Source organism: Lipophrys pholis (assembly GCF_963383615.2).
Source record: "Lipophrys pholis genome assembly, chromosome: 20".
Taxonomy (NCBI): Eukaryota; Metazoa; Chordata; class Actinopteri; order Blenniiformes; family Blenniidae; genus Lipophrys; species Lipophrys pholis.
The window spans coordinates 4,451,327-4,470,829 of NC_137648.1; the positions used below are offsets into that span (position 1 = coordinate 4,451,327).

The 19,503-nt window shown below is 41.7% G+C and overlaps 2 protein-coding genes across 2 annotated transcripts; one reads left to right on the forward strand and one right to left on the reverse strand.

Moving 5' to 3' along the window:
• Window positions 1-10,950: 10,950 nt before the first annotated feature.
• Window positions 10,951-12,628, forward strand: lsm5 (LSM5 homolog, U6 small nuclear RNA and mRNA degradation associated). Its single transcript, XM_080489711.1, has 5 exons — window positions 10,951-11,005; window positions 11,964-12,059; window positions 12,138-12,165; window positions 12,245-12,317; window positions 12,399-12,628. Exons 1-5 carry the CDS (start codon window positions 10,960-10,962, stop codon window positions 12,429-12,431), a joined length of 276 nt encoding a protein of 91 aa, XP_080345837.1. The 5' UTR covers window positions 10,951-10,959; the 3' UTR covers window positions 12,432-12,628.
• On the reverse strand, window positions 12,622-19,163 carry psme2 (proteasome activator subunit 2). Its single transcript, XM_080489710.1, has 11 exons — window positions 18,891-19,163; window positions 18,625-18,657; window positions 17,771-17,833; window positions 17,595-17,681; window positions 16,675-16,723; window positions 16,497-16,594; window positions 15,733-15,801; window positions 15,026-15,093; window positions 14,646-14,700; window positions 14,195-14,281; window positions 12,622-12,867 (listed from the first exon to the last, which is right to left on the reverse strand). Exons 1-11 carry the CDS (start codon window positions 18,936-18,938, stop codon window positions 12,787-12,789), a joined length of 738 nt encoding a protein of 245 aa, XP_080345836.1. The 5' UTR covers window positions 18,939-19,163; the 3' UTR covers window positions 12,622-12,786.
• Between the last annotated feature and the right edge of the window lie 340 nt (window positions 19,164-19,503).

Here is a 19,503-nt window from a genome sequence, read left to right on the forward strand (position 1 = left end):
CCCACTCCTTCCAGGAGACATATTTCCACTCAGACCAAGCCAATGGATCTTGAGAATCATCCACAGCAAACATGCGTCTGTGGACGGAGGGTGCCCTTGCTGGGAGCTGCTGCAACTCGGGCCAGGGGCCCTAAAAAATGTGCAACTCCTGGTGTGCCTGCGACTTATTGGACTCCTGATGATGCAGCCGATTACGTCTATGGAGCCAGGAATCCAGTGGAGCTTCACCTTCCCGACATTGAGGGGAGATTCTTACTCTCAGGTCAAAGCAACACACAGACAAATCATTACGTTCACAGTAATGGATCACAGCAGAGGACAACATGAAACACATGCAGCAGGATATGAGTAGTAATCATCAGGACACTGTTTAGTCAAACGTTTAGTATTTTCACTGTAATTCATTAGCTTCAGAAATCTTATGTGTAGTTACTGTGGAGCCACTATATCAACCTGACGATGTCCACGAGTACTTGACTTGTGAAATCATTAATCTCATATAACAGCAGATATTATTTCTGGTGACGTAGTTTGTTGAGTGTGATCACTTGTGTGGGGTTGTTTATGGGCTTCAGTCTTATTTCACGACCAGCTGACGTTTAAAGATGTATAATAATTTCATTATGTTTTCTTCATTAGATGGTCTGTCTGGAAGTGATGGCCAGTTTGGGAACATTGTGAATCCTTCTCAACGGACGCCTCGTCTCAAGTCACGTGACCACCTTGAGTGAGTGTTCCCACCTTCACCTCCATATTTGCAACTGAAAGTTTGTTTTCAATTAGCCGTTTAATGAAGTATGAAACTCGAGGACCATGTAATGTCTCTTTCTACCAGCAGCGGGCCCTCACAGCCCACTATGAAGAATACAATAGAATAGAAGTCCTTTATTGTCTCTATCAATGTTAAAACACAGTGTTAGCAGCAGTGACATGTTCGTAGAAAAATATAATACAGATAAGATATAAATATTAAAATATTAAGAATGATTCCTGAGACGCTGTCTGGACCAGTAGCTTTCCTCGCGTTGACCCGACGCCGGGTGACCCTCACCTGGTGCTGGTGCCGGTGCACCTGGATTGGGGCGTCGTCCTCTGGTGGTGCAGGCTGAGGGGCGGCTCCCGGGTCGCTGCTCCGCTGGTCAAAGTGAGAGGAGAACTGGTTTAAAGAATCTGGATGGATGCTGTCGGAGGGTGTGGACGGGGTGTCGCCTCTGTGGCCTGTGAGAGTCTTGGTCCCCTGCCGTCTCTTCCTCCTGTACAAAAGCCTGTTTCATTCTCTGTCTTCTTCTAGACGCACTCCTCGGCGTGGAACGTCTCCTCTTGCGTTGATGAAGCCTCATCAGGACAAGCAGAGCAGAGAGAGTCAACAGAACTACCAAGAAGCACTCAGACAGCAGGTGACTCGGTTCACGCCCAACGTGCAGCACAAGGCACCGCTTAATCTCGGACACAGAATAACTTATTCTTGCATGTAGATCAGGGAGAAGGAGGAGCAGAAAAATAGAGAAAAAGAGAAGATGAAGGAGGAGATGTTGACATACGACCCCTGGGGGAGAGGTGGCTGTGGTGCTCCCAAAACCACCCATAAAGGGGACGTTTTTGGTAAGTTGATCTTGAAATTGCATGCTGCCCCCCCTCCTTCACAGTCCATATGAGGTTAAATAGTGACTTTGAATTGTCCGTAAGTGTAAATGTGAGTGTGCCCATGTCTTATGTTTCCTCTGTGATGATGAATATTCCAATCCCATTAAACAGAGGTTTTAATTAGTGCAATCAAAACTTTAAAAAGTCCAACAACATTCCAATTTATATGAGTTCAGAAGAATTGACAAAATCATTTAAATTTGTATCAACATTCTTAAAAGTTGAACTTCACTCTTATCATTGGTTCACTTTCACCCGTTGCAGGTTTTAGCAACGAGCCGTCGCAGGAGAAAATCAAATACCAGCAAGTTTTGAAACAACAGGTTGGTCTGGAATCACAGAAATATCACCTTGTTGTTGCATCTGGCCTTGATTTTTTCCTTTTTGAAAACGTGTTTTATCCATCCAACCTTGATGTCTGTTTCCAACAGATGGAGGAAAAGAGGAGGATGAAGGAAGAGGAGAGTGAGCGCCTCAGGATTGAGGAAGAGAAGGAGGAGAAGCGATTGGCGGTGGAGAGAGCGCTCCTTCAGCAGAAGTACGAGCAGGAGAAGCAGAAGAAGATGGAGCTAAAGAAGACGGAGGTTAGGAGTTCATCTCTTTCATGATCGTTCCTCCCTTCTTAAAGTTGGGAGGCGCTCTTCCTTTAGATAACTAGAACTGGAGAAACAGTTTGATTTGCTCTCTGCAGCTCCGCTCACTACAAAACCAGAATCCCACCATTCAGTCCAAAACGCCTCGGCAGGAGCTGCAGAAGCGGAAGAGGTGGCAGGAAAGGAGTGAGGAGGTTCGTCAAAGCATCGCGAAGGAACGGCCTCAATTCGATGGTTCAGAGGTACAATACATCAAGAAAACAATGCAGTGTGTTTTTATCACACATGTTGCTGAAAGCTCATTATTTTGCAGAGAGATTTGGGATGTTCACAGGAGAGTTTTGTGTCGACACCACAGCGGCGAGCGAACCCTGCAGGAGCATCGCAGACACAAGGTTGTTCCCTCAATAATGTTAATAACACCTTTCGTATGGAACATGCAGCTTCAGAAAGAAAACAAATATGCCTGGCTTCTTCATAATCATCTTTTGTTTGCCTGCGTTCCACCTGTACGCTTCAGTGGGTCAACAGGAAATGGTCAGAGTCTTACCGAGCCTTCGGAATTCCAGCAAAGACAAGAAACGACTGGAGCTCCAGCGGGGCCAGAGAAGTCCAGAGGGGCCTCCGCAGACTGCTCCCACCAGGTATTATCACAAGGCACACCAGAACAATGTAGAAAATGGAGGAGTTGGTCATTTAAAAAGCCATTACATTAAAAATCACCAAATTCACCTACAATTCTATTAAGGACGAGGCCCAATGTCAATTCAGTGTTGATAAATTGCCTTTTTAATTTGTCATTCATGTTTGCCTTGTTGTGCTCTTAACTAATGGTTTATGTAATGTCTCTTTCTACCAGCAGAGGGCCCTCACAGCACACTATAAAGAATAGAATAGAATAGAAGTCATTTATTGTCACTATCAATGTTAAAACACAGTGTTAGCAGCAGTGGAATGTTGTGACAACAATATAAAACACTCACTAGGAGAACATCATAATACAGAGAGATAAGAAATAAATATTAAAATATTAAGAATGATTCCTGAGACACCGTCTGGACCGGTGGCTTTCCTGGCATTGACCAGACTTAACCATCTCAGACACAGAATAACTTATTGTTCTTGCATGCAGGGAGAGAAAGGAACAGAAAAAAAGAGAAAAAGAGACGATGGAGGACGAGATGTCCACATACCAGCAAGGTTTGAAACAACAGGTTGGTCTGGAATCACAGAAATATCACCTTGTTGTTGCATCTGGCCTTGATTTTTACTTTTTGAAAACGTGTTTTATCCATCCAACCGTGATGTCTGTTTCCAACAGATGGAGGAAAAGAGGAGGATGAAGGAAGAGGAGAGTGAGCGCCTCAGGATTGAGAAAGAGGAGGAGGAGAAGCGATTGGTGGTGGAGAGAGCGCTCCTTCAGCAGAAGTACGAGCAGGAGAAGCAGATGGAGCTAAATATGTCTCTTCCTGTTCCGGCTGTGCAGAAGAAGCTTGCAGGAGGTGTGGAATTCAAAGCCCCCTGCCTTGAGAGCCAGCTCTCCTCCAGGACTGTAAGTCTGCCATGTGTACAAATTTGTTTCATGTCTCGAGCCCTGATGGTAAATCTGAGATTTGGGATGTTCACAGGAGAGTTTTGTGTCGACACCACAGCGGCAAGCGAACCCTGCAGGAGCATCGCCGACACAAGGTTGTTCCCTCAATAATGTTAATAACACCTTTCGTATGGAACATGCAGCTTCAGAAAGAAAACAAATATGCCTGGCTTCTTCATAATCATCTTTTGTTTGCCTGCGTTCCACCTGTACGCTTCAGTGGGTCAACAGGAAATGGTCAGAGTCTTACCGAACCTTCGGAATTCCAGCAAAGACAAGAAACGACTGGAGCTCCAGCGGGGCCAGAGAAGTCCAGAGGGGCCTCCGCAGACTGCTCCCACCAGGTATTATCACAAGGCACACCAGAACAATGTAGAAAATGGAGGAGTTGGTCATTTAAAAAGCCATTACATTTAAAATCACCAAATTCACCTACAATTCTATTAAGGACGAGGCCCAATGTCAATTCAGTGTTGATAAATTGCCTTTTTAATTTGTCATTCATGTTTGCCTTGTTGTGCTCTTAACTAATGGTTTATGTAATGTCTCTTTCTACCAGCAGAGGGCCCTCACAGCACACTATAAAGAATAGAATAGAATCGAAGTCATCTATTGTCACTATCAATGTTAAAACACAGTGTTAGCAGCAGTGGAATGTTGTGACAACAATATAAAACACACACTAGGAGAACATCATAATACAGAGAGATAAGAAATAAATATTAAAATATTAAGAATGATTCCTGAGACACCGTCTGGACCGGTGGCTTTCCTGGCATTGACCAGACTTAACCATCTCAGACACAGAATAACTTATTGTTCTTGCATGCAGGGAGAGAAAGGAACAGAAAAAAAGAGAAAAAGAGAAGATGGAGGACGAGATGTCCACATACCAGCAAGGTTTGAAACAACAGGTTGGTCTGGAATCACAGAAATATCACCTTGTTGTTGCATCTGGCCTTGATTTTTACTTTTTGAAAACGTGTTTTATCCATCCAACCGTGATGTCTGTTTCCAACAGATGGAGGAAAAGAGGAGGATGAAGGAAGAGGAGAGTGAGCGCCTCAGGATTGAGGAAGAGGAGGAGGAGAAGCGATTGGTGGTGGAGAGAGCGCTCCTTCAGCAGAAGTACGAGCAGGAGAAGCAGATGGAGCTAAATATGTCTCTTCCCGTTCCGGCTGTGCAGAAGAAGCTTGCAGGAGGTGTGGAATTCAAAGCCCCCTGCCTTGAGAGCCAGCTCTCCTCCAGGACTGTAAGTCTGCCATGTGTACAAATTTGTTTCATGTCTCGAGCCCTGATGGTAAATCTGAGATTTGGGATGTTCACAGGAGAGTTTTGTGTCGACACCACAGCGGCAAGCGAACCCTGTAGGAGCATCGCCGACACAAGGTTGTTCCCTCAATAATGTTAATAACACCTTTCGTATGGAACATGCAGCTTCAGAAAGAAAACAAATATGCCTGGCTTCTTCATAATCATCTTTTGTTTGCCTGCGTTCCACCTGTACGCTTCAGTGGGTCAACAGGAAATGGTCAGAGTCTTGCCGAACCTTCGGAATTCCAGCAAAGACGAGAAACGACTGGAGCTCCAGCGGGGCCAGAGAAGTCCAGAGGGGCCTCCGCAGACTGCTCCCACCAGGTATTATCACAAGGCACACCAGAACAATGTAGAAAATGGAGGAGTTGATAATTTAAAAAGCCATTACATTTAAAATCACCAAATTCACCTACAATTCTATTAAGGACGAGGCCCAATGTCAATTCAGTGTTGATAAATTGCCTTTTTAATTTGTCATTCATGTTTGCCTTCTTGTGCTCTTAACTAATGGTTTATGTAATGTCTCTTTCTACCAGCAGAGGGCCCTCACAGCACACTATAAAGAATAGAATAGAATAGAATAGAATAGAAGTCATTTAATGTCACTATCAATGTTAAAACAGTGTTAGCAGCAGTGGAATGTTGTGACAACAATATAAAACACACACTAGGAGAACATCATAATACAGAGAGATAAGAAATGAATATTAAAATATTAAGAATCATTCCTGAGACACCGTCTGGACCGGTGGCTTTCCTGGCATTGACCAGACTTAACCATCTCAGACACAGAATAACGTATTGTTCTTGCATGCAGGGAGAGAAAGGAACATAAAAAAAGAGAAAAAGAGAAGATGGAGGACGAGATGTCCACATACCAGCAAGTTTTGAAACAACAGGTTGGTCTGGAATCACAGAAATATCACCTTGTTGTTGCATCTGGCCTTGATTTTTTTCTTTTTGAAAATGTGTTTTATCCATCCAACCTTGATGTCTGTTTCCAACAGATGGAGGAAAAGAGGAGGATGAAGGAAGAGGAGAGTGAGCGCCTCAGGATTGAGGAAGAGGAGGAGGAGAAGCGATTGGTGGTGGAGAGAGCGCTCCTTCAGCAGAAGTACGAGCAGGAGAAGCAGAAGAAGCTAAAGAAGTCTCTTCCCATTCCGGCTGTGCAGAAGAAGCTTGCAGGAGGTGTGGAATTCAAAGCCTCCTGTCTTGAGAGCCAGCAGCACGGTGAGTCAACACACACAGCCACCAGTCTCATGTCAGACACTTCAGTTTTCTAACTTTCAAAATAAAGAGGATCGTTTATATTGTTCACTTACATCTTAGTTACCAATGTCTGTGTGCTGGATTTTAACTATTGATGGGATGAGGACGATAAAACCCTTGTTTCACACCAGACAATTGGTTGAGTTAATTCTAAACCAATTCATCATCTTGTCTTCTCCAGGAAGGCTGAGGGCCACAAAGCCACGGCCCGGATCATCAGATGCTGTGAAACACCGAGAGGCTCACTTCCCGCTGAACCTGGAGCCCCTGCACTGCCGCTCCCCAAGGATGTCAAAATCACATATACACTCCCGCAAACTTAAGTCTCCTCAAGAAAACCAGTCAGTATCTGGTGTGACCACCATTTGCCTCATGCAGGCGCAATTGTGAAGCAGATAGCTGAAACAATCTTTCACTTGGTGATGCAAGCACCAAATTTGGCACAAATGTGGTTCAAGACCTACTCTTTCCAAAAAGTACGCTATCCAGGTTGAAAAACAATATGGCTGCTATTTTCCAAGATGGCCGCCACAACAATCATGAAATAACCGTTTCGGCCATAGAATGCCAAAAGACTTGGTGGTAGAAGCACCAAATTAGGTAAAAATATGCATCAAAAACCTACTCTCTCTGCCTTGCTGGGTTGGGGGGGGCGGTGGGTGGGCCTGTTCCCGGGGGTGCGGTGGGACTCGCCGCCGGGGTTGGGGGGGCTCTCGGCCCGCTCGGCCCGGGGGCCCTGCTCCGGCCTTTTCTCGGCTTGGCGGCTTGGGTCGGGGCCTGGGGCCCTGTGCCCTTTGTCCTTCTCTTGTGGGCCCCTCTTGCCTGGGGGGGATTCCTCTCTGCATTCTCCGTCGGGTGCTTTTTGGGCGGGGGCGGGGCTCTCTGGGGTGGTTCGCTGGGGTCTCCCCGGGCCTGGGGGGCTTCTGTCTGCCGGGGTGGCGGTGTCCGGGCGCGGTGGCCTCGGACCCCGGGGTGTCACCACGGGTCCCCCCACAACAGTTCCGGCCACACCCAGTGGACAAGCCACACACACTCACACACACATACACGCACACACACACACACACACACACACACTTTCACTCCTCACGAAAGGTGCTTCTGAAGTTGCTTGTTGTCTGTCATCATTTGCTCAAACTTTAAAAATCATGTTCCTCTTTTGTTGTTGCCTCTTTGTTATTTCATGTTCCTGCTTCACGTTACTGTCTAGATAGAGCTGCTCAGGCTGGTTAAATCTAGGAAATCATCTTACTGTCTAGATAGAGCTGCTCAGGCTGGTTAATCTAGAAAATCATCTTACTGTCTAGATAGAGCTGCTCAGGCTGGTTCAATCTAATAACAGTTGGAAAGTATTTGGATGAGTGTGATTATTGCAAATAATATATGTAGCACAACAAGGACATTGTATGTTATCCCCTCCCCCCCTCCCCCCTCCCCCCTCACCCCTCCCCCCTCGCCTTTCTTCTCTCTCTTCTCTTCTCTCTCTTTGTGCGTTCCCCCCCGGTCGTGTACGGCAGCCATGCCAACTTCTGACGGAGAAGGCAACAGGAGGAGACTCCAGGTCTCTCCCTGTTGCAAGACCAAAAACTGTTCTGACTCCGAAGGCTCTCAATCACATCATATTGTTGGCCTAAGCTGCCGAACAGGACAAGGGAGAAAAAAAAAGATTTAAAAAAAAACAAAAAAAAAAAACCCTACTCTTAAAGACAAGTATGCTTTCCAGGTAAAACAACAAAATGGTAGCCATTTTCCAAGATGGCCGCCACATAAGCCATCAATAAGCGTTTACGCCATAGAATGCCAAGAGTCTTGGTGATGAAAGACCAAATTTGGCAGTAATATGCTTCAAAACACACACTTTCTGAAAAGTATGCTATACAGGTAAAAAACAAAATGGTGACCATTTCCAAGATGGCTGCCATTCAAACTTATTTGAAACAATTTTTTGACTAGATTCTACGCGGTATATCATATTTTCGATATATTCTATATCTAGCCCCAAATGTGACCCTGACGGCTTGGTGGCACACAACAAAGGATCACAATCTGCGGCTAGTCTTTACCTTGAAATGTATGACTAACTGGTATATTGGTATACAAAATTTATTCTAAATTAAAACAGCCTAAATTACTGAAAAAAGTTGTCTTAACAGATTTGTAGATGCTCTCTCAATTTGATGGTTCTAATTTTGAAGTTTTCCAAAAAGGTTTTCAACGAATTGGGATTTAAAAGGAAGCCGTATAGAGTGGGTTAGCTTTTTCATTTAGTCTTCACATTTGCAGGCACATAATTATGTACACTTGAGGCTGAAACGATAACATTTGCATCTGCCTCTGCAGTCAGTTTTGCATCCACATTTTGTCAACTGCTGACAGCTTTCGGCAATTGCAGGAAGCTTTGTCCAGAGAACTTGCCAGACATCACCGTCTTTTTGCCAACCCCAATTAGCAGGGCTTTCAATTTGCATTTGGCTCAAAGCAGCCTGTCCCCATATGCAGGCAACTTGGAAAACAGAACGTTTTACATGCTGAACAAGGGATGCCCTTGTTGGTGGGATGGCATCGTAAGATCTTTGCTTACGAGCGAACAAGTCCAGTCTGGCCTCATCAACACTATCACTGGTGCTATTTTTGTCATACATATTTATGACAAACTTCTCGAGGATGCTAATGTCGGCATCTTCTATCACTGCTGGATACAAACTGAGCTTTTTGAAGACAGAGGTCACTTCAGGGTAGAACTCCCATGCCTGCCACACTGTTTTCTTTCCTTTGCCACGAAACGCTGATACAACATCACAGCCAGTGAAAGCATGAAAGAACAGCATGCCAGTGGATTTTTCTGGACCAAGATTGAGAACCATATCATGAATTGGCAACCATCTCATTGACTGACCTTGGCCAAATTCAACCCAAAGCATCTCTAAGCCTACATCCTGAAGACTAATGAAAGCACTGATGGCAATCACAACAACATCTGTGTCAGATGCTTTAATCAACACAGATTTTGCCTGTTGCTTGGCTGCATCATAAGCATGTGTGAAGATTCTTGAGTCTGCCTCTTCATGGTTGCAGGGGCTTACGTTTTCAAGACAGATTGGTTTGTTGGAGAGAGCCTGTTCTCCTTTTGTCACGACTATGATATTGTCAGGACACAGAGTCATGATCTTGTCTGCCAGAAATCCAAAAAGTTCAGTCTTGTTGTCACTGTCTCGCAGAAACCTTTTCCAGTTAGATACTTAGTTCAGCTATATACAGGGCTTATTAGATAGCATTTGGGACACTTAAGTACTAAAAACTACAGTGAGTATACCACCACCACAGTTAGTAAACTACAACTACAGTTAATACACTATAAGCCGACACTGAACCCCATGCTGAGTCTCACAGCAGTGATGTCACCAGTGTGCCCTGGTTGTGCTTTGACACCACTCTCTAATGCAGAATATTATAAGCCATATTGAAGATCTGGGGATCTGGGCCCAGTATTAAAAAATATGGCACTGTTGATTGACATTACCAAGCAACTTCACACTATATGCAATTAGACAGTCGTAGAAATTGACAAAACAACACACATTTTTAGTAACTCAATAGCCACTATCTTGAAAAAAGCAGACTATTGGTTTTTTATATTGATACTCTAATGTTACTTTAGACAGAAGACATCCTTTTCAACATTCACATCATCCAAATATTCATAACCCTAGTAACGTTATGCTGAAACTGATTTTTAAAGATTTTAGATGGCGGCCATCTTAAAAAATGGTCACCATTTTGTTTTTCAACCTGGAAAGTGTACATTTCTGAAAAAGCCGGTTCTGAAGCACATTTGTGCCAAATTTGGTGCTTGTATCACCAATTCTCTTGGCATGCTATGGCAAAAACTGTTTTTTCATGGTTGATGTGGCGGCCATCTTGAAAAATGGCCGCCATATTGTTTTTCAGCCTGGATAACGTACATTTTGGAAAGAGTAGGTTCTGAAGCACACTTGTGCCAAATTTGGTGCTTGCATCACCAAGTGAAAGATTCTTATGGTATATTGACTTAATATGCCCCACTACAACACATCTCCTTCGGATAGAGTTGATCAGGTTGTTGATTGTGACCTGTGGAACATTGGTCCGCTCACCTTCACCACATTACCCCCCCCCCCCCCCCCCCCCCCCCAATAAAGCTAAAAGCGAAACAGCACATTTCAGAGTGGCTTTTTATTGTGACCACCCTAAGGCACACCTGTGCAATAATCATGCTGTCTAATCAGCATCTTGATATGCCACACCGGCAAAGTAGAAGCGCTCACTAACACAGATCTAGACAGATCTGTCAACAATATTTGAGAGAAATAGGCATTTCGCATATATATAAAAATATAATATATCTATATCTATATGTGTGTGTGTGTGTGTGTGAATGTGTGCGTGCGTGTGTGTGTGTGTGTGTGTAAACGTTAAAGGAAAAACATTTTTCGGAGTTTGATTTGTTTAGTCTGCTTAAGTTTAATCTTGCATGGATTGGTTGAGCCTACTGTAAGATCCAACATGGCGGCTGCTCAGACTACAAACCCTTCACAGTTGCTCCCTCTCGGTCTGTAAATCCTCTTAATTCTTAATTAAGCCACTTAATTTCACAGAGAGTGGGAAGGTATCAGCGACATAACTCAAGAGCTGCAGCCAGAGTTTGGACAGCAGCCGATAGAAATGTACATTTTAGCGACGTTTTAATGGTTAGCTTTAGCATCACGCTGCGTGGAGCTAACGAAGGGCGATATGATTTCCATTAGAAACTCACAAAAATAAGAACATATTAACAGAAAACGGCTGTTGAAGCTCCCAAAATAGACATACGACTGTATTTATCCACCATTCAATTGGCTGACACTTAAAGTCGCATTTTCGTTGAGATTATAAATGTATTAGCCGTATTACGTCCATATCTCATCTTGTATTAGAAACTAACTTGATTGATTTCTTTGTTTTATTCCTACTTATACTTCACCTTCAACTGTTGCTGCATGTGCAATTTCGTCCTTTAAATATACATTGATTCCTGTAAAATGTAATATCTTCACGTCATTTCAGCCTCCTGCATATCCCCAGTACTTCTGCAGATTTAGTTTAGGTTCCATTGTTTTCTGCTTACTTATAATTTGATTTTAAATTTACGTCAAGCTCTTGGTTTTCATTCATTCCATTGTCTAAATCAGGGCTGTCAGGCAAATCTAAGTTCAGGGGCCAGATGCAGTACAAGTTCATCTTGAGTGAGCAGCACTGCTAAAATAGTTCATAATAACCTTTTTTTTTTTTTTTTTTACTTTCATTGTTGTGTCGCAGAGTTTACATGATGGAAAAGATAATATTTTCACTAAAACCAAACAATTATTATAAAAATTAAAAAAGACTACATTGCCAGCATGAAGCCAATGTTATTGAAACCTTCTGGTGATAAATACAGTGAAACGTAACATAAACAAACTCCTAAAGCTGTCCGCATGACTATTGAATAAATAGCTAAAATGGATTCGATTCATATAATTGTTTTCCAGAGCTGGTGGACAAATGTATCGGTTCTCGGATTCACATTGTGATGAAAACCGACAAGGAAATTGTGGGCACCCTGCTGGGATTCGATGACTTTGTCAGTATCCTTTCTTTAAAAGCGGCGTCTCATTTCTGCCGGTCTCCTGCCTCCTTGTGTCGCCCCTAACTCAGAGTTTCAGACATGGTCCTGGAGGACGTGACGGAATTGTACGTACGCACGCGCACTCTTTTGTTTTTCTTGGGATTTGCTGCAATATTTGTTCAATCTTGTTTTTTTCTGCTGCAGTGAACTCACACCCGAGGGACGGAGGATCACCAAACTCGACCAGATCCTCCTAAACGGCAACAACATCACCATGGTAACCAACCAGGACGCACATTGGACCTCTTGTTTTGTTGCTGTTCATTTTCATCACTTTGTGATTCTAATGCATTTGCAGCTCATCCCCGGCGGAGAAGGACCGGACGTGTAGACGGCAGAAAGCTGGGAGGATGTTCCTGTTTTACGTTCCTGATTTCATTGAGTGATTCGTTGTTTTTGGGGTTTTTTTCTCTTCGTGGACTTTTGAGTAAGGAAAATATTTTTGTAGTATTTCTCATGAGACCGTGTCTCACACAGGTGACTAATGACGCCGTTTTTGTTACAAATAAATTAAAAGAATCTCACAAACAAGTTTCCTTTATTCATTCACACAAACACACGGCGGGTGCACTCGTGGAGTGGCGCAAAGCTGAGAGGAAAGCAGTTTATTGGACTGTAAAGGGGAAGTTGAGTGAGAGTGGATTGAGGATTGTAGAATCTCTCCAGTTGGTTCCTCCACATCAGGCTCAGTACATGGACGGCTTCTCCTCGCCTTTCGGGTTGGTCACCTTCTCCAGGTTTTTGCAGATGATGTCGTAAAGCTCGGCCTGAAGGGAGAGAACATTTCGATGGTTCAACTCAACAGGCGTTTTTCCATGTTCAAGCTCATCGATTTGTGCAAATACACCAGAATCATTTCTATTGATGTGAGATCAACCAAAATAAAAAAAATTAAAAAGTGTGAGTTTAATCCTAAATTACAAAACTTTACTTTCCAATTCAGTATTTTTCTGACATTTGTCTTTTTATTAGCGTGACTACCCAAACTTGAGAATTGTAACCTCAGAATGAGCCCAAAACAGACCAACTGAGCTGAAGTAGGTTCTAGTAGAATCTTAAATATGTAACGTTGCCGTTCGACATCAGTTTAACTTACACATGGGACTTTTAAGGGGCTGAGAAATACCTTAAGTCCAGAACTTCCCCTTCTATTAGTGTATTTCTATTACAAAATCAGAATTTAGGGGTTGAAGCATGAATTAAAACCTTCAGGATTACGCTTTTGTTTGTATAAGATCACCTCAAACCGAGAATAAACTATCTTGTGACCATAAACTGGTTTAAATGAGTAACTTTTTTCCTGTATATTACTAAATCCTTAAAGAAGATGTGTCCTTTCAGTTGAGGAATCATCAAAATGCAGATTTTTATCATGCGTTTGACTCCTGTAAAATTGAGAATCTATTTGCTGAATTACATTCACTGAATTTACTTCAGATTTTGATCACTTTAACCATTTTATAGAGCAAATGACCATATATGGTCATTTTGTCTCAGTTAAAAGTTAATGACAATAGTAAAACACATCATGTTGTGTTCAGTATGAGACAAGATGATAGTGAAAGCTTCTTTTTTTTTTTTAGGGACATTTAGTGACGATTTTATTCATTCATTCATTTTCTTCCGCTTATCCGTTTCCGGGTCGCGGGGGTGGCAGTCTGAGCACTGTCACCCAGATCACAATGCACCGATTAAGAACCTTCCTGCAGGTGGTGAGCCCACGGGAAGGTGACCCCCGGCGTGGGACACGAACCCACTACCCCTGAGATTGTGAGTCTCATGCTCTACCAACTGAGCTAGCCGGGGAAATTTTAACTGATTTATATTCACGTTTTAATGATAAATTGTTAAATACCGTGTTTCCAAATAAGTGTATCCTATATAACTAACGTGTTTATGTATTTATGAAAATCCATTTCAGAACATCCAAAGGTGAAAACACTCAATTTAAATGTCTTATGAGTCTAGAACAAACAAAACTTAACATCAGAGGTCCCCGTCCCACCCACCCACTCTCTGGACCTTAAAGCTGCAGGGTTCAACATTGTGGTTGAATAAATCTTTTTTTTTTTTTTTTAATGGCGTGATACTTACATAGAAGCCGCGGATGTCGAGCACGATCACTCTGATCTCTGAGTAGATGGACTCGTCCTTCTCGTGGACGAGCGAGCGGTAATCCATCTGTGGGATGAAGAGACGCATCGGAATGTGATCAGGCTGACGCTTACATGTCGATTCTTTTGTTAAGGGAATTGCTTCAAAATGAGACACTGTTCATAATAATAATAATACATTCTATTTGTAGTGGAATTTAAAATAAATGTACAAATGACTTTGTAATCTCAAAGTCACTTTCAATAAATCCTGAGAACTTTCTTCCACGTACAATGAAGTGTGTCAGAATGGTGAAAATCATTTATACTATGAAAGAAAATGTTCCGCACTGCTTCTCACTGGTGACTTCCAGTAGTTTCTGAACATTGTCCTTGAATCATGATTATTATTATTTTTATTGGATGACATGAAATCCGCAGAGAAAACTCACCACGTGAGTTTCTTTGGACGCTTTGCCGACGGCGTCCCCTCGCTCTGAAAAGTACCTGAAGAGGGAAGCATTGTTTATTTTACACGATGGAAAGAATCCAAACATGTTCACATTTTTGTAATGATTGAAAACGTGTCATGAAGGATTCTGTCTGATTTAAAGCAGTAATTCTCATTCCCACTATGGACCCCCCCCCCCTAAACATATTCCATTAGCCAAAGCATTACAAGCACTGGTGGACATGCCCACTTTTACCAACATACAAAAGCACTGGCCAGTATTACAGATTCTAAAATGTGTGTTATTATGGTTTCCAGTGATCCCTGGAACCCCCCAGTTTGGGAGACATTGCCCAAAAAGATCCTTTATATCCGACCTACTTGTTGATGTTGGTCTGAAAACCATCAACTTTGGTTTTTACTGCAGCGATTCTCTCCAGGATTTTCTCCTGGAATTTAAAAAGAGGAAAAGGGATGTTTCAATTGAAAAAAAATGAAATAAAAATTGGATAAATCATATAAAATAACAACATAGCATTTTACATGACGCATTTCCATTTATTGATTCAAAGGCTCCACTTCCGCGTTTTCAAGTGAAAACGTTTGCTGCGTTTTTGGGTGTCCGTTTCCATGACAACAGAGCTCGGAGCCACTGAAAGTGCCACTTTTGTAAAACTGCTCCCAAGGTGGAACTTTCTGAAAATGCTCCAACTTCGTCTCCATGGAAACAGCGGGAAACCATCAACTTTTCTGATATGCCGCTACTGGTCATGCGCCCCTCAGCCACAATCTAACCCAAGGATATTTACTTGTTTATTGATATTAACAGACCTCCGAAGAGCTAATCTAAGCAGATCTCGAGAGACCAGTCTAAATAAAAAGGTTTTAATTTAGGAGAGAGAGAAAGTAGCTGCAAGAAACATCCCTAGTTCTTGTTGAGTTGGATTATATTTAAGAAAGAAAAAAAAAATAATAATTTTCTCATATTTCACAGGCAGAGATTGAGACCTATGATAAATGGGCAGCAATCACAGGGCTGGGGATAGAAATGTACAAAATATAAAAAAATTAAGAGAGAAAGAAAGTACCTGGATGGCCACTCCAAAGTCATTTCCATCTTCTATTTTGGGGATGAGATACTGGATCCAGCAGGACACCTTCAGAACAGAGAAGAAACTCAAACTGAAATAATGAATTTCTGCACAGATTTCCAACTATTCACTTTCAAACAGTGTTCCTTCGGACTGTTTCCCTTAAAAACCAACAAACATGAAATACAACCTGTCCACGTCACTACCCCTGTAAACTTACTTTAGCCAATCCTAGATACAGAAAGCAACCAGCTGATGTGTATCTTCACTCTTATTGGCCTTTACTTCCCCTTGATCGCGTGATGATCAATGCTTCCACACATCATGACGTATATGAGAACTGATTTTGGAAATCTGACTTTAGTCATAATGAGTCTTGCATTTTATTTTTTTTAACCGAGGCATTAAAGTGTTCTTTTTTTGGTACTTTGTGACACTATAAACTGTTTTAGCTCCAATCCTGCAGAAAATTTAATATTAAGCTGATTTTGTCCCTGAAGTTAAGATTATGAAATATCTATCAAAATGTATTTTTCAAGCAAAATTTTTTTTAGCCCTTAGAAAGGATCCAGACTTCTTTGATGTCTCATTTGTTCTCTCTATTAAAATCATGCCCAGAAGAAATAAATTATATTTATTAACTTAAAAGCAGGCAAAGCCGTAGAACCCCCCTCTGTGACCCCTACACCCCTCTTCAAGGGTTAGTTAGTAATAGATTACAATGTGAAAAAGTTACTTCAGATAAAAAGGTTTTCTCGTACGGAGATGATTGTCTCTCTGAGAGCGACGATCTCCGGCTTCACTCGGTCCAGCACCGTCATGATCTTCTCGTTCCCCTTGATGAAGCCGCACTTTGGAGCTGCGGAGCAACGGAGACGAGCTTCAAACTACCGAACGGTCAAACAGGGCACCCCCGATAGAAAATAAAAACACCTTCACCTTTCTTCTTCTTCTTCTCGTCTTCTTCATTCTTGTCAGTCTCCATTTCCTAAAGGAGAAACCGGGAAGAAGATGGAATTGCCTGCAAAATCACATCTTACTGCGTAAATTCTGAGGAGAAAATATTGACGTGAAACGTAAAAAGTGTGTTTTGCTGCATAACCGAGATTTAATGTGATTGATTGTAACTAAACAGGAAATTCCCTGACACATACTGAACTTTGATTATTTTAGATTTATGACCAGAGTATTTAGTATCTTATGTTTTGTCATTAATGGAGAAAAGAGGTGACATTTAAAGTTCTTTAACCACGATGTTTTTGTGTCAATAATGTTTTCCACTAATTTTTCAAAGGGATTTAAAATTGCATGGACATTTTTTTCTTAATCATCATTTTGTCTCTTTTATAGATGTCATACTTTTGGGTCTTGTTAATTCTACATGTGTTCACGTGTTTATATGTGTTCATTACTATTTTTCATCTTTTATGAGGTAATTCTAATGTAAGTCCATGTGCTTTGTGTCTTTCATGTCACATTTGCGTCACTTCTTTTTTAATTTTGTGTTGATTTGCTGGGTTTTCTTTCTTTGTTGTCTTGATCTTGCCGTGTGTAATAGTCATTTTGTGTCTTTGTTTTGATCACATGTCACCAGTTTGTGGAAAACTTTTTTCAATTCTGCCACTTTATGCTTGTTTTGAGTTTCTCAGTTGTAATTCTTGTACGTTTTGTGTCTCCTGTTGGTTTCTTCTTTGTTTTCTCCTGTTATTATGGTACATTTTGGTTTTCCTTGATAGACCTGTCACTATTCAAACATCTCAAAAAGCCTATGATTACGTTATATCAAATAAAACGTGTGGATAATAAAGCGCTAAGGGAGAAAACTGTGACCGTTTGGCTGAAGTAGCCGGTGGTCTCACCTCGTCCTCGGGGGCTGGAGGGTCTGGTATGGGGATGTCCAGGGGAGCATGCAGCGAGGACATGTCTTTGATGCTGAGGGCCTCATCCTGGTGAACGATGGATAAAATCATGAAGCGAATTATCAAGACAAACGGCATTTGAAAGGTCATTGAGCTGAAAAGATGATATACTGAACCCTGAGCAGAGCGTCCAGCTGGATAATCTTCAGTGGGATGAAGTTGGAGAACAGATTGTCTGCCTGGAAATGATTAAACAAAGTAAAATGGGATTATTTAGGGCCATGGTACAGAATTGATTTCAGGGCTGCTATCTCTCACAGATTTGACTCTCAACACATCTCACACAGAGTTGCAGAATTGAGCTCAATGCTTGAATCGATGACTCAACTGTTATTGGGATTTCCAAAGATCTACGTGGAGAATTGGTTTTCAAATGAGGAAACACAAGCCGACCCTGTTTAGACTCTCAAGTATTTTGTTCATGGACAGTCTTAGAAAGGCAGTTTGGGTTTTTTGGGGACTTTTTCCGAGCAAACATGTAGAATGATTATGAGTTAAGGCACAGATAATAAACAAGATTCAAAAGTATTCATTAAGTGTGTGACTGTCCACCTCTGCTTACTTTAATTCCCCTAAATTCACTTTTCACTGTTTTAAATCTCCACAAATTCCATTTCTCCGGGTTGATAAATCATCTTAACAAAACGCACTTTAATCCCCATTTCTTATATGAATTCGTTTGTAAATGTGACTGGAAAGTTGTGACTGTTTGTTGCTCCCCCATGTGCACAAACCAAGAAACTACATGCATTTTTTATTATTTGTCCATCAATACAATGAAATCGTACAGATGAAAAAGTTGTATCATCTCATATTGAACCGTAATGTGTATCTGTGCGTAATGAGTGCGTAAAACGATCCTCCTCCCATGAAAAGACTAAAATATTTATTAACAACCTGCAATTAAAAGTTGGCAGTGCGTAGAATTAAAAACAATTAATAAAAATACGATATAAAATCCTCCACAAACCTCACGGAACAGAGACTGTCGGAAGTTTTCCACCTGCGGACACAAATGAAACAGGTCAAACTGCTGACTCACATTTCCAAAAGAAAAAAAAAACTGGCTGGATTTACTTTCGTTTTCCTCCCACAAGATGGGGACTTTCCGTCGACTATTCGGACACAAGTGACCTTAAACTTTTCAAATTTTAATCCAGAATCGTGTTTTCGCACAATTCACCAAAATGCAAAGTCACTTTGCGGCAGTTTCCCTGGAGCTGGACGCGGACTCACCTTCCCCACATTGGCGCTGCTTATTTTCAGAGTTGAAACTTTTGGCATGACGAAGCAAACCTTCCCGCTACCACACAGAGATTACAAGATTAATATTGTGAGAAGGTTCAGCTAAATCCAGTCAAGCTACAGCAGATGACGACGCGTCCGCCTGGTGTGACTCTTTTTTTTTTTTATTTCCTCATTGACTTTACTTTCGGTTTATTGTTGAATGATCCAGTTTGCGCCTCCCACTGAATCAAGTCTCCTCATAGGTTTAATCTCAAGATTTGCACACATGATAAATCCGATAGGCATGTAATGATGACAAGATTAATACAGCTGAGACAAAGCGTCTAAAATCTTAATTTACTGCTTCAAATCCAACTGATCATGGGACCTCAGTGAGGTCTTATGCACATTATACCACATCAATGGACACATTATAGCTTTTCCTAAGAGTACACTGTATTGGATTTTGCAAATTTCAGGTTTTTACTTCTATATTTAGATTATTTTTACACTCTTTTACTTCACCCATACTCTCCTTTTCCTATTTTTATTTCTATTTGGGTGTATATTTTGTCTATATTCTTTATTTTTATTTTTGGGTGATTCCCTATTTATCTTGTTT